Source organism: Numida meleagris, chromosome 9, assembly GCF_002078875.1.
Source record: "Numida meleagris isolate 19003 breed g44 Domestic line chromosome 9, NumMel1.0, whole genome shotgun sequence".
NCBI classification, from domain to species: Eukaryota; Metazoa; Chordata; class Aves; order Galliformes; family Numididae; genus Numida; species Numida meleagris.
This window is the reverse complement of record NC_034417.1, coordinates 6,269,492-6,284,254: the sequence shown is the minus strand read 5'-3', so window position 1 is coordinate 6,284,254 and position 14,763 is coordinate 6,269,492. Positions and strand designations below refer to the sequence as shown.

Here is a 14,763-nt window from a genome sequence, read left to right as displayed (position 1 = left end):
GTGTCCGTGCTGCAATAATGTTTATCTTGCCAGGATTTACTGTATTTTTTCCAAGGCCAAGAATTTTTTGTTTCAGTTGTTCCTATTTTCTCCAACATAAAAACCTTTGAGAAGGTACAGGTAAGAGTGCTCCACCCCCAGCTCCTGAACTCCAGAGGCCCAGGTGTCAGACATTTGAATAAATGGGGGAAAAGTGCTGGGGTGAGGGACAATTTGGACAATTTAATTTACATCTAAACAGTGGGGCTAGTACAGAGAGGGATGAATTCACCATAAGCAGATGTGATATAAGTGTGATATGTGATAAATCAGATGTGATAAATATTTCCCCATGGCTGTACTAATGCATAACCTCCTTGAGGTCAGTTTTATCACAGTTCGCTGTCAAGTAAAAAGCTTTAAAAAGTACATTGAGTAATGATGTATGGGAGATATATACAGTATATGAATAGGATAATTATCTCTAGTCATAGTCCCTTAAGTTTTATCATTGCGAGTGGCAGTGATCACCTGCTGCTGAAGCCTGCAGTGCTCTTAGAGAAACACAAGCAAAATGCATCCTTAGCCTCAGTTTTTGCACTAGTGAACTTAATTTGTAAACAGCAGAGATCGAGTCGTACTTAGCTCCTCAAAGCTTTCTTAGAAAAGTGTTTCCAAAATGATGCTACGTTAAGAATAGTTACACGTACCTGAAAGGTCAAAACTGCCAGAGGGACTAATAAAGAATTTTCAAAATAATTTTTGATGGCTTTGTAATTCAGGATCTTTCTAGCTGTCTCTGGAAATGGTACTCATAATATTGGCTGAGGCAGATATTTCACCAGACTCCCTGGTTAAGATCTTAAGCTCCAGTAGAAAAAAAATCCTGTTTTGTCATTCTTCTGTAAAACTGCAAATCCTTATTCCCAAATTCATTGTAATTATGTTTGTCTTGGAATTTGCTGAAGCCAAAACATTTCTGATTGCCAAATCATAATGTGTCTGTCTTAAAACTGTGATTTACACGGTGTCATGTGTAGTTATCTGATTTTAAGCCTAGGACAGAGCAAAGAAATGTGTAGACTGAAGGATGTCCCATGTGAACCCCATGTTTGTCCAGTACACCTGCCTGCATCTCTCGTGCAAAGCCAAGCAGGTTCCTTGCTCAAGCGGATAAGTGTGTACTGGTGCTTTACTGATGCTTGATTGGTGCTAGGATTTCTGTGGGTGCCTTAACTGGCCGGGACTGGCTTGTATGTATGGCAGGAGAATGAACTTGTTATTTGTAGGACTCCGTGCAGAATTGTTGTAGCCTGCCAGCTCATCTAGCTGAGGTGCTTCCAGCTGCGCATGCTCCACGCGTTCCCTCTGTTCCAGCTGGATCCAGGCCCTAGATCCAGTCCTTGGGAAGAGCGGCTCTGCTGTAGCTGTCCTGTGCTGGATTCTGTAAGGATGTGAGAGACAGTGAGATGCTTTCAGTAGCCTCTCCATTAAAATTCAACCTAAGAAAGACCAAGGTAGTAAGTCTGAGGTGAATGATAAAATGGCATAACAGAGCCTTCCTGTGCCTATTTGATAGGTGGCTTGATGTTTCTGTTGCAAAATTACTGCTTTACTGACCTGAATTGAGTTGTGTATGAGGACAGACCTTGGAGGTCCCTGAGGAATCTTTTTCAGCCATAAAATTAAGGAGTTTGCAGGTCCGGAGGCCTGTTCTTGTTGGTTGCAGTTGCTGTGGTCTGACTTGCCTTTGAGACATCTGTGCGAAGATCAATAGGAGTAGTTTGTACTTGAAATAACATTGTTTCACTTGAAGTGTGGAGCCTGGAATGGTTCCTAGAATTGGCAGCTCAGGGTAAGCTGCCTGCCTTGCTCTGCAGGTAACTGTAGCGCCGCTCTGCGAAGTGCTGGCCGAGTCTTCAAGGCTGGATGGAAGGCAGCGTCCTTGGGAAGCTGGAGGCAAGAACCTGTCTCCAGAACACTGTCGTGTGGTTGCTAACTAACAGTGTGTGTGTTATTCTGATGTAGCGTACCTTCCTGCAGGGCAGAAGTGTTGTGTCTGGAGAATTCTCAGTAACTGTGTAGTTGTTGATGCGTTAAATGAAATAATAAAAATTAAAAAAAAAAAAAAAAGCGGTTTGTAGGGGTACTTAATATTGTCCTGTGAATTAAAATTTCGATTTGGTGCTCCGTAACATCAAAACAAACACGAATTCAGATTACCTTCTGATTTTTGATGTTTTATAAAGATGTGTGGATTTTAAACTATTAGTTGTTTCATTTGTTTTATCAATTGTTTGCTTTATTTTTGAGTGAAGAGTAGAAGATCGAAATACAGCATGCTAAAAACTAGTTATTAAAAATAAGTTTTAGAAGCACAGAGTTCCTCATTATGTGGTAAAAATGAAGAAGCAAAAGCACAATAAAGTTTTGAAATCTGATTGCACTTGTTTTGCTGGCAGTGGAACTGAATATTGGATGTTTGCGTGCTCTTGCTACACTACTTTGTGTGTTGTTTTCCTGCTTGATAGATTTGAAGGAATAGGGCAGGGCTGCCCTTTCCAGGCTAACAGGTGCTGTTTCATGGACTGCTCCAGGGTATTCTTTATTTTTGTTGGAGCAGGGTACGGTAGCACTGAGATGTGATCTTCATGTTACATTGGGGGTGAAGCTCTTCAAATGGCTGTAAGTCCTCTGTCAGCTCCCAGCGCATCAGAGTCACGCGTGAATCAGTCTGGTTTGGCTCTCTGCCCTCGAGAACAGGAAGCAGTAGTCCGTAGGTTATCTTGCTTTTGCCCAAGGTCTTGCACAGATTTGACAGGCTCTTTGTTTACCCCTTTTTTGGTGTCTTGATTCATCTGATGGAATAGCCTTACTGAAAGAATAAAAAGGTGTATTTTTAATGATAGGAGAGGAATTACTGCTGTTTTTTCCAGATGCAGTTTGTATAGCACTCCCATTTACTGGTCTGTTCCACGTTTGCCAGTTCAAAAGTTTGTGGTAGGAGCAGTGTACAGAAGATGACTTGTGTGTGTACCAAATGTTAACAGAGAAGCTTCCCTATGAAGTCAACGGTACCAGTATTAGCTTACCATAGTAAAAATAATGTTAAAATAGAAGCCACGTTTTAGGGAAGGGATAAAACTTCTGATGTTAAATCAAGGTAAGTGTGGTTAACTTCAAAGGAAATACAAGTTAGGTCTCGATAGGAGTTTCCTTTCTGAAAGAATGTTGAATAGCTTTGCTTGTCTGAGATCACTTTGTATACGTGGGCAACTGAAGTGGGTACTTAAATGGTCTAAGCTAGCACAGAATTCCTGCAGCAGTGAAGCTGCAGCATTCTTTCAGAGGTGATGATAGCAGGGTGCTCTGCAGGCTCTTGGTGCTCTCCTGAGCCGTCATGTTTGAAAGACTTGGAGCTGTGTTGTCCTCTAAGCTTAACCCTGCGTGCCCACATTGCTTGTGAGTGTGTTCAGGGTCTGCGTGGTGGGGAGTGTGTGCAGGCAGAGGGAAATGACTGTAACCAGAGAGGAGAGGGAAATTGAAGGCAAGGAAATGGACTACTGACTAGCTCATTTGTAAACGAAGCCCTTCTGTTGTGTGCTTTCCATCAGGCTGGTTTTAAGGCTAGCAGGATGGTTTATTCAGCACATACCTTCTATATGGTGATCTGGGCTTAGGTGTGTATTACACTAACAAGACAGAGGAATAACTCAACATTATGTAAGAGGCGTGTTCCTAAGATAGGCGTGTGTCAAAGCACGATGTGCTTACCGCAGCCAGCCTTGAGAGAGTTGATCAAGGTGCTTTGTAACGTGTAAAAAGGAGATGTTTTCTCCTTATGTAAGGGAAGATGACTACTTTACAGCCTAACTGAAAACACATTTTCAAAATGATGAGATTACATGCGTTAATCAAGTTTACATGAAAAGTTTGAGTTCGTATGTGATGAACTGTTTCACTTTTTTTATAGTGCTGACTTCAGTGCCGTTGTACTTCTCAATCGCTATTAGTGAAATTAATTCTTAATGGCAAAATACCTTGCTGTGATAACTCAAGTTTTGCTTTTATGTCATCATAAACTTTTGTCTGCTGTAAAGGTCTCCAACTTGAACTTGCGTTTTGACTGATACAGCAATTTTGAGGAACTTCTCTACTTTGCATGAGTTTTCTTGCGGTGCTCATTGTCTTGAAGTGGCTAATATCAGCAGCCTTTATTTTGCAAAATGAGTAGATAGGCCATGGACGCTTGATGACTGTGGATGAAGGTCATGCACTTCAGAGAGGAACTTAGATTTATGTTTTTCATATGGCTTTGTTAACAGCTGTTCAAGTCTTTATGGGGCATAACAGAAGATACTACCCCTTTCTCTTAGCCCTTGAATCCTTGATTGTCTAATAAGAAAATGTTTTGATTAAGGAGGAGGTGCATTTACTGCACCTTGCTTCCTTCTGAAAAAGCTTCTTGGGGCTCCTTTTAGTGGGAGGCTTTGTAGGATCTTCTAATTGTTTAACAGCAGATGATCTTATTTTAATGAGTTCTAATTACTTGAATAATTTTTTTGTAATTCTTCATCAAGTTTATCTTAAATTCTGTGTAGAAGCATTGGACTTGTATGTAATATGGGTATTTCTTATGCCTAAACATTGAAAATACTTATTTCTTAGTAGCTTTCAGTGTACTGATGGAAAACATAACCATCTGCAGGCTTTGTAGGTTGACAGAGGATATAGGTCTCACAGTAATTGTTAGAAGTGTTTGTAGGCTTCCTGGAGAGCATTCAAGTGGATCTTTTCAGCTGGAGTTCAAAAGGCCCCAAGATCCTTGCTCTGCAGAAAGATCCGATGAACCCTGTGGCTTCTTGGGATGTTAGCACTGCAACATTTATACCTCGTGCACAATTTTTATTCCTGAGTACATCACTTGAAGAATTAGTTTAGTTGGTTATGGCTCTGAAGAGAGCGCAGGCTGACAGAGCTAACACATCCATTTATACCTATTGCAAACACAGGTAGGTCATTTTTAAGAATGTTAGGGGTGCCTAGCTCACAGCTGCTGCTGAAAGCATCGCTTTGTGAAGCCACCTCAGAGATGCTGGTTTGACTCTTTGTAGTCCCAGTCTTGTACTGATTCTTTCTATGGCAAAATGAACAAGAGCTTTAAATATTGGCAACATGTAAACACGTGTTGGCATGCTGAGGAATGAGTTTGGAGGTTCAGGCAGAAGATAATGACCTAAATAAGCAGTGCTACCCACCGTGTTGCTGACTTAGGCTTTTTTGTGGCCTCATGGATATTCCAGCTGTGCTGCCTCGTTTCCATGTGGGGTACAGTTCTGTGTATTCTTTTTTTTTTTTTCAGCAACCGTCTTGTTCAGCAATACCTGCTGTCAGTCAGCTATTGCTGGCAGGGTGCTCGTGCAATGAGTCAGGTTGGTGTCTGCTTTGGTTGGGGAATCTATTCTGCAGTTTGTTCAGCTGTATAGTCTGTTTCAGTGTTGTAGCACTTCTGCCAGAAGCACACAGGAGATGTTCATTCAAACAGGTTGAGGGGTGGTGAAGAGGGAGCTCTGAGCTGCTGAAATAGTACAAGTGTCAAATGTCTACAATAGCCTTATTCAGCAGGGGAACAAAAGAGTGATATTTCTTGCAGTAAAGAGTGCTTTGGGGGTTATCCAGTGGGAACCAAATTCTTAAGCAGAAGGCAGAGGTGCCAGATGAAGCAGGTAGAAGTTGAATGCATTACTGACGTCACTGTTGCCATTGTCTCTCAGCAGTCTTCTGGTAGAAAAGTTTTGTTTGTTTGTTTGTTTTCTTGGAAATGGTCTTTGAGGCTTTTTGAGGCTTACCTTGTGGTGTGTTGGCAGCCTGGAGGGGAAGCAGCCTGATATCAGCCATTAAGCATACATGTGGTATATGCTCAGTTTCTGTTGCAGGGTATAGTAAACATCGCATGAGCTGAAAATAGCTTTGTCTATATACTACACTAGTAATGTGTGGGGTTTTTATAAGAAAAACTGTAATTAATTAAAGGATTTTTATTATTTTGCCCCAAAATACTAAGGTTCAAAATATGTCCTATTTTATTTTTTACCTTTACAGAAAATAATCATGAATTCTAAATAACTGACTTTTGTAGCACAGCTGTCATCACAGTGTATTGTATGCAAGGTATTTGCTATGCATGTACAGTTACAGAGGTAGATGCAGGCCTTGAGAATATAGTTTAGTTGATGGTTAAGTGTTGGATCTGTCCAGCTAAAGATCATGTAAGTTCTGTGAAACTGATGCACTGGTAAAACAGACATCATTTATGCTTTTTAGGGACATACATTGATATTTTCTTTCTGAAACTGATAGTGTTTTCGCTGACTATGAGAACATCTTTTCAATGCAAGTAATGATAGTTCTGTCTAAATTCAAAATCACACTGTCAAGCAGTATTTATAACGTTATTATGAAACAGCAGTATTTTATTGAATGCTTTTTTGCTTTTCCTGAGGAGGTGGTGTTAGCCTGAGTAATAAATGACTTTTTTCTTCATTTTCCTTCTTTGAAAAATCTGCTGGGTTTTTTGTTGTTTTGTTCTGTTTTTTTTTTTTTGATGCATGTCTGTTTTTTTTTTCTAGGCCTTTCTTAAAAGTTCCCATGTCTAAATGGACTCCTGAATGTAATATAGTTTATACTCTAAAAGCGGATATGAAGAGTGAAGTTCCTTCTGATGCACCAAAGAGACAGGAGAGCCTGAAGGGGATCCTCTTGAACCCTGAGCCTATTGGGGCAGCCAAAAGCTTCCCTGCAGAAGTGGAGATGATTGCCAGTAAAGTAGGGAATGAGTTCTCTCACTTATGCGGTGACTCTCAGAAGCAGAAGGATACAAATGGCAACCGTACAGACCAAGACAAAAGTCTCGTGGTGCGAAAAAAACGCAAGAGCCAGCAGGCTGGTCCTTCATACACACAAAATTGTCCTGATAAAGAAAACCAAGGAATCTTGGGATTAAGACAGCATCTAGAAACACAGAGTGAAGACAATGACTCTTCTTTTAGTGACTGTATCTCTTCACCTTCATCTAGCCTACATTTTGGAGACTCTGACACAGTAACATCGGATGAAGAAAAAGATGCTCCCGTGAGACACCCTCAGGCAGTGCTGAATGCTACGAGTAGAACTCATAGTGCAAGGTCGCAAAAGTGGCCTCGGACTGAGGCAGACTCTGTACCTGGGTTATTAATGAAAAGGCCCTGTTTTCACAGCAATTCGTTAAGAAGACTTCCATATAGAAAGAGATTCGTGAAAACCAGTTCCTCACAGCGGACACAGAATCAAAAGGAACGAATTTTAATGCAGAGGAAAAAACGGGAGGTGTTAGCTCGAAGAAAGTACGCTTTGCTACCCAGCTCTAGCAGTTCGAGTGAGAATGATCTCAGTAGTGAATCTTCCTCCAGTTCATCCACAGAAGGGGAGGAAGACTTGTTCGTGTCACCTGGTGAAAACCACCAGAACAATACAGCTGTTCCTTCAGGTAAAACTGAATTCCTATGGTACTTCTGTTGCTGAGCTTTCATCACATACAGTATGTTTTTCTTTTTTTTTCTGCAGGTGCATTGGAGTAGTTGGTTTTGTGTTTTTATAGAAGTTATATTCCAAATAAACCTACTATAATAGTAATATGAATATTAACTCGTAAAATTTTTCATAGGAAAGGACATTCAGAAATTCCAGTAAAATTATAGGTCCTTTAATGTAAAAGGTGAAATTAAAGGTTTTTAAACAAAGTACTGGGAGGTTGCTGAATCTAGTTAGTCATGTGCTGTGGAATCGTTCCATTTTTTTTTAAATCTGTGAAGAAGCATTGAAGATGTTAGCTTTCATGTTGTATTAAAAATTTTAACTATTACAGGTTTATTAACCGATGGTTGGAATTACAATTCTGCCTGGTTTCAAAAGATAGAAAGAGGTATCAATAACACACCTTCTAATACACAGTCACCACTGCTTGACAACTTTAAATTAGCAGACTTGGTTGTTGTGAGAAAACTGTGAGATATGACTCAGTTGAAGTTAGCTTTACTATTGCGATGATAGAAGAAAATTCTAAGGCCTGAAATCATGGAAAGGAAAGTTCTGTATGTATACCCCAAATGCTTTACCTGGATACAGTCTGTACAGTGATCTTGCAGTTGATTTACACAGATGCTTCTCTAGTATGTCTTGAGATAGTTTTTGAAGGTAGGCCTGAACGTTGATTTATTTTGCTTTCCCTCTTCCAATTGTCCTAGAATTCCTTTCTGCATAAGTTTGCTGAGTGAGAGGCATTTGCCAGCCTGTGACTAGTTACATTTATGATGTTCCCGTTGTGCCTTCTGTAAATCATTTCAGTTTTTTGTAGAGCACGGGCAGGTAGATGCTCAGGACACAGCACAGTGTTAATCTGTGCTGCCATGTTTGGTGTATCTACTGCTTAGTGGTGTATTCCAGAAGGGGAAACCTTGTATAGGAGTGTGCTGATCTTTCCTTTGAGGAAAAAACCTTGGAAATTGCAAGTACAGGTTATAAAAAATAGAAGTTGTGTATGTTCATGATGGGGGAGAATTTATGCTTAAACAGAGCCACAGTACTAAGTAGTACTTGCTATTCACTGTTGCAGGAAATAATTTGCATGTTATTCTTTAACGTACTATCTTAATACAAGAAGTAGAATTTGTAATGCAAAAATCTTACTCATGGAGTGTTGGAAGGGCATAAATAACTCTAAAAGGGAAGGATTATTGTGCAGGCTTAGTTATCTTCATGCATATTTGTGGGGACAGAAACGTAATTTTTTTAAGCTTCAGCAAGTTATGTTTCTGAAATGCATGCCCGAGCATATTGAAAGGCATAAGTTGCAAATAATTAACTTACAAGGGCATGCATACATTGAGAAAAAGGAGTTTGGGAAACTACGGTGTCAGTACTTCCTATTTCCTCGTTAATTGTTTCTTCTCATTTTCAGAGATGATGGAGTTTCTAGTAGCTGTAAAATGATGTAGGACCATTAGCAACACTGTTCCCCTTGCAACAGTGAACCTAATAAATGGATGAGGACCTAGATTACAGCTTCTCAGGCAGGCAGCTATTTCCAAATACGCTGAATGTATTTAGAGAGAGAACTTACAGGGTTGTTTTGTGTATCTACTTGAACTGCTAAAACCTGCTGCCCTCTTCAAACTCAAGTTCAATTAACATCAGTTTCCCTTGAAGGGCAGCTGGTCAGGTAACTTCCGAGAATTCAGCGTCGTGTCATTTTGATGGCAGGAAGCCTGGACATTGTAATGCACTTCATCCAGTCATGTGGAAAAATAAGTACATTGTCTGGTAGCTTTATTTTTATATTACTTGAAACAGGCTTTGAAGAACACACTTCATTTATGAAGCGGTGTTTCTTTTCTTGTCATATTGATTAGCTCTGCACCAGTTAATTTCAGATGCAAATACTGATAGAAGCTGTGACCGAAATAAGATATGTTTTAAAGAATGTGTATTATGATGACTGTATTTCAGGACTGACACAGTAAGCTGAGAAGTAATTCTGCCTTAAAGTATGTAAATTCTGTATTTTTATTTTTCCAGTGGATATATGTATTGATGGGGACGTTTTGAGCCTTTTGTGTACATTGAAGATAGAGTGCGAAGTTGAGCTGACTTCCTTTATGCAAGTGTCTTATTTTTAGTAAGACAGGAGTGTGATTAATGCTTTGTGTTGCTTTTTGCTGTTATCTAATGCATTTCTGCTTATTGAGCTAACTGGGACAGAAATTGGGGGCCAACTGGGAAAACAGATGTGTAAAGTCCCTGTATAATGGGCAAGTATGGTGTTGCTTCTTATATATAAGTGAAAGATGATGTTGCTAAGCAATGCTATAGTAGCCTGTTCATGGTAGGGAGGATTCCCCTTGACACGAGGTAACCTTCATGATGCGTCTGCTGAATGATAGAATACATTGGAAGGCCAAGAACTCTTGCTAAGAATGAAGACTGCAGCATATACATAAAAGCTCTAGAGAAGAGACCCAGAAAAGGAGGAAAAGAATAATCAGCAAAGAAAAATAACATTTTAATGGATCCAGTAATACCTAAGCACTTCATAAACCATCAGTGCAGTGATGTGACTATTCTTGTGCCCTCCTTAGTAGCAATATATACGAAGGATATGTCAGAATACACATTTGCTTTAAATATTGAGGTCTCTTATGGAAAATGTTAGAGTATTGCAAGGAATTAAAGTAATTCTTCTCTTGCAACAAATAATAAATCAGTTCTTGTAGCTAATGGAATTTGTGGTTATTTTTTGAATGTGATATGAGTGGAGGTGTGGTGGGGTTTTTTGTTCGTTCTAACAAAACCATTTATAAAAGTCTTTATAAAATTTAAAAAATATATATACTTCATAGAGCTTTTCCTCCCTTTTCTGGTGTAAGTTTTCAGCTATTCTTCTGGTGGAACTTCTGTACTTCAGCAGTGTGAGGGGATTAAAGAATTACCAGATCAGGACACCTGGGGCTAGATGAGATAGTTTTACCGACCGTTTGCCATGAAAGGCACTGTCCTCATTAAAGTAAAGATGACCAGCTGAGGCTTGTGCAGGAGAGAGAGAGGAGAGCTGGGGACATGAATGATGTAAAACAACTGTGTAGTTTAATGATATGGTTACAGTTGAAATTGCAGTGCTTTCAGGGGTATGTATTCAAATTTGTAAGTTGATAGTAATAAAGAAACAGAGCTTATAGATAAAATAACTGCCAGCAGCAACATTTTTGTTGTGGAATGGCTGTTTTGATTCTGCGTTTTGTTTAGGTAGCCCAGAAGCTTTTCTCTGGCCCTTGGAGGACGTGCGTAAACATCTAGAGAGAAAATCCTTTCACTTCCCATAGCAAGGGTGGCAAAATTCCAACTTGTTACTGGAATTGGGTCTCTGTAATATTGTAGTAAAACTTCAGATTTTTCAGTTTGGATATAAAAAGGCTGGGGATGACTCTTAAAGGCAGCCAATCTTTCAGGGAAATCTCAAAAAAAAGCTGAACACCTGTTCAGCTTTCCATTACTCAGCTGGCAGTAAATCTGACCCCCAAGAAATGTTGTTGTTTAAAAAAAAAAAAAAAAAAAAGGTAGAATTTTACTTTGTCATAAACTGTTGGCCTGGCAGGGTTTAAAATTCTTTTGAGTCTGGCACATTACTTGGTGCTTTTGAATAGCTAGTGCTAGACAAGCCTTGTTTCTTTCCTTAGAATGTAATGCTGATGAGAAGCTGCTCCAGTTTTTGTTCAAAGCTGATTGGAGCAAGCTGAGGCTGAATCCACTAATATACTTACTGTGTGTCTTCCAAGAATATTGAATATAAACATCTGATACTTCAGAAGCCAGAGGCTGGTGAAAATGCTAATCTGAACATGAAATGCTGCTTGTTTATTTAAACAGGTTCCTATTAACAGTTCAAGATAAACATGCATGAAATGAAAGTGATCTGCCTGTTAATGATTTTTCAGTTACTTAATCCCTCCTGAAAATAAAAGCTCTCCTCTTCCCCCGATAACTGATACAGCTTATAATTGAGAGCTTTTATCTCAATAGTGAGCAGGGAAGTGAATGCATATCCTTTCTGACGTGTCCCTTAGAAAAATCTAGGGAGGAGCTGAATAGTGTAGGGGAAAGCAGCACCTGGCCTTGTGAGCAGCTGACGTCAGCCGCTCTCACTACCTGCCTGATGTGAATTGAAGCTAGATCTAGGTGTGGTAGTAGAAGTTACCTTGGGAATTCACTTAACCACATCCTGTGGCTGCTGCAGCTTTTTGTGCTGAAAGCAACTCCCAGAGTTGCTTTGCTGTATTGATGCTGATAAGGAATAAGGCCTTTCTGCGTGGTTAAAAATAATAAGTAGTGTTTTGGAAGAGTCCATATCAGCATAGCTTAGGGTTGGATGAGATCCCCTTAGTTCTGGTTATTTAACATCTTTTCCACTAGGGTGCAGAGCACTACGCAGTTTGTATGTTCTTGAAATTTTCTCCTGTCTTGTACGGCTGTGGAAAATATAGTGAAAATATAAATAAAAAATGGTGAAAAATATATTCCAAATAAGTCTCAGGTAGAGCTCATTAACACAAGTAGGATATTATTTTATCAGTTTCAAGCTCAGTTACTGACCAGGTAGTAACCTTGAAGTCACCATCACAAGCTGCTGTAGAGGCAGAGATAGTATCTGCAAGTTCAGAAAGGCATTAGACATTTCCTTGCAGCTGTCCATGAAAAATTAAGAGGCAAAGACAAGCTTTGTGATCTCTCACAGCTAATGCTGTGGCTGTTGGGTGATGTGAGAAATTTCCTTCAGAAGGTTGTAGCCTGGGTTTTCTGTTCTCGTGGCATGTTTAGCCTGTTTCAGCTGGTAGAGAACATGAGCCTCAGCGTGGGTGTTGGTCTGATCCAGTGAAAGCCTGGAACTCAAAAAAGTTGTCACTGTCACTGGGAATTGACTTCTTGTTTTAAATATCTGTTCTTTTCATTTATGATTGGTCAAGCTGTCTCATTTGGAATTGGATGTTGTAAAACTTCTTCACTGTTTTACATGTAATATTTCATCAAGTTAAACCCCATGTTAATTGCACAGTACCCTCCAGGAAGGACACTAGTTGGCCTACCATAAATTTGGGTGTTATACTAGTTGTACTTGTGTCCTCTGTGGGATATTGGTGTTAACTGATGATTGATTCATATGCAAATCATGTCGTGGTCCACTGAAGGTAAGTAACAGTGCTAACACAAAACTTCATCTCTTGCCTATAATTTCCGGGTAATTGTAGTATTTAATACTAAAATTTGCTTCCCAGAACTGCTTGTGGTCTATCAACAGCACCTAGCAGATACCATTTTGAAATCTTACAGTTTTCTGGGGAAAAAATATGCTCATTTAAAGATCTAAATAATGTACAACAGAGTATTATGCTATTTAAAAGTTAGGTTCAGTTTAATAAATTAATCTGACTGGTTTGCTGTCTTTGATGTAGGTTGGGGGTGCCCAGAGTGGAGGTTGTTTTGCCTGTTAGGGGATGATTGTCATTTTGAGCCTGTTCAAATTAGGGCTCCTCCCAGTTCATCCCTTCCCCTAGGTTGGCCAAGGAATAGGGTTTGGGGTTTTTTTTTTGTGTTTTTTTTTGTTTAACATGAAGAAGACTTTTAAAAAATTCCGTGTAGAAGGGCTTGGTTATGTATGAGTCATGCACCAAACCTAATTACTAACTGCTGTTAGTGAGTCTGAGTTTGGAGGTATCTGCAAAACTTACAAACAGAAAATTGGTGTTTTGTATGTGCTGTAAAGCGTGTGGATTTGGGAAGAGTGAAAAAAAAAAGCGAGCTTAAGATAATAAAATTCTTCCTGTGATTGTCAGTAGATTTTTTTGGGTTTAACTAGCTCATTTAAAATGAATGAATCTTTTAGTGGTAGCCCAAAGGCTAATTTAGTCACAACAACTAGACTATAATTTGCTTGCTATGTTTTCTTATTCAGGAGGTGGCAGAGAGAAGCATTGTATACCTGCAGGAGGGTAATTTTGCTTGCTGTATAACCATAGGTAGTATGTTGAGGGTAGTTATAAAAAAGAATAAAATCCACACTGCTAGATCTGGATAACTACTTTGCTGCCATCAGTCTAGTCTGTTCTCTTTGAAGGGAGGATAACTTCCAATAGGATAGCATTAGCATAGTAATAGTAACACTCGTTAAACAGATTTAGCTGTCTCTTACAGGGTCAAGCATTGAGGTAATACATTGATGAGTAAGGTATTAATATTTATACTTAAAATAAGGTCAAGTTTGCTCAGTCCAGACTGAAAATGACTGGTCAGTGACTGTTACATTTGTTAAAACAAATAGCGTGTACCTCATCACGGTGGAATATATAAAAACATCCTGTGTAGTGAACTGCAGGGTCAAAAGTAATACTTAGAAGGCTGTGCAGGTATCTTAACAGGAATTACTAAATGACATGTTTCTCCCTTGGCTGCTGGTATGTCTTGTAAATTATGCAGTGAATAAAAACTAGAATTTATTGAAATGACAGATTCTGTTGGTTTTATGCACTACTGGCATGAAAATGTTAATTGAAGCTACTTCTGTATACCTAAGCTTAAAAACTTAAAAAGTTTACTTCATAGGTGTATATACACAAAGTATATTCCTGCAGAGATACCTTAGGTATGTTCAGCTGTTTACTACTACAGCGTAGCCATGACTTTACCAGGTATCTGCTAAGAGTTAAATGCATGGTAAACATTTGCCACACCTGAGTGCCTCAAAATTCTCTTGAGCAAATATTTTTAGGAACTGTATAGCAAAACCTCTGAAAATCCGTTTATTTCTGCATGTCAGTCATCTCACTGAAGAAGGTTTCCTTTGCCTTCGTGGGGTGATGCACTCAAAATTCAAGTCAGCTAACGAGCTGCTCAGTCTGGAATTCCAGTTAGGCTCACCTTCAGGACCCAACTTAACTTGTGAAGTTACGTCACATCAATTTACAAAACAGCGTGGCTTTGCTAGGATTAGGGTCTACGTATTTCAACTCAGCAGCTTGAGTCTTCAGTAACTTTGGCAGAATTCTTACTTGTATTTCTCAGAGACAGCTTACTGAACTACTTCCCAAGGATTAGGAACATTACATCTGTGTTGCTTGTTTACATGAAATATTGCTGACTTTTAATAATTGTTGTTCAGATGAAAGTGATTAGTTTACATTGGCTGATTGTCTAATTTTTGCA

At 39.2% G+C, this 14,763-nt stretch overlaps 1 protein-coding gene across 11 annotated transcripts in view; it reads left to right on the top strand.

Moving 5' to 3' along the window:
• Nucleotides 1-14,763, top strand: part of RNF111 (ring finger protein 111) — a 53,337-nt gene that overhangs the window by 8,672 nt on the left and 29,902 nt on the right. For all 11 annotated transcript variants that reach the window (XM_021407766.1, XM_021407763.1, XM_021407756.1 and 8 more), the window contains one exon: nt 6,609-7,504. In XM_021407766.1, coding sequence (XP_021263441.1) covers nt 6,628-7,504 — 877 coding nt within the window. In that variant the 5' untranslated portion in view covers nt 6,609-6,627. The remainder of the gene's footprint in view (nt 1-6,608; nt 7,505-14,763) is intronic.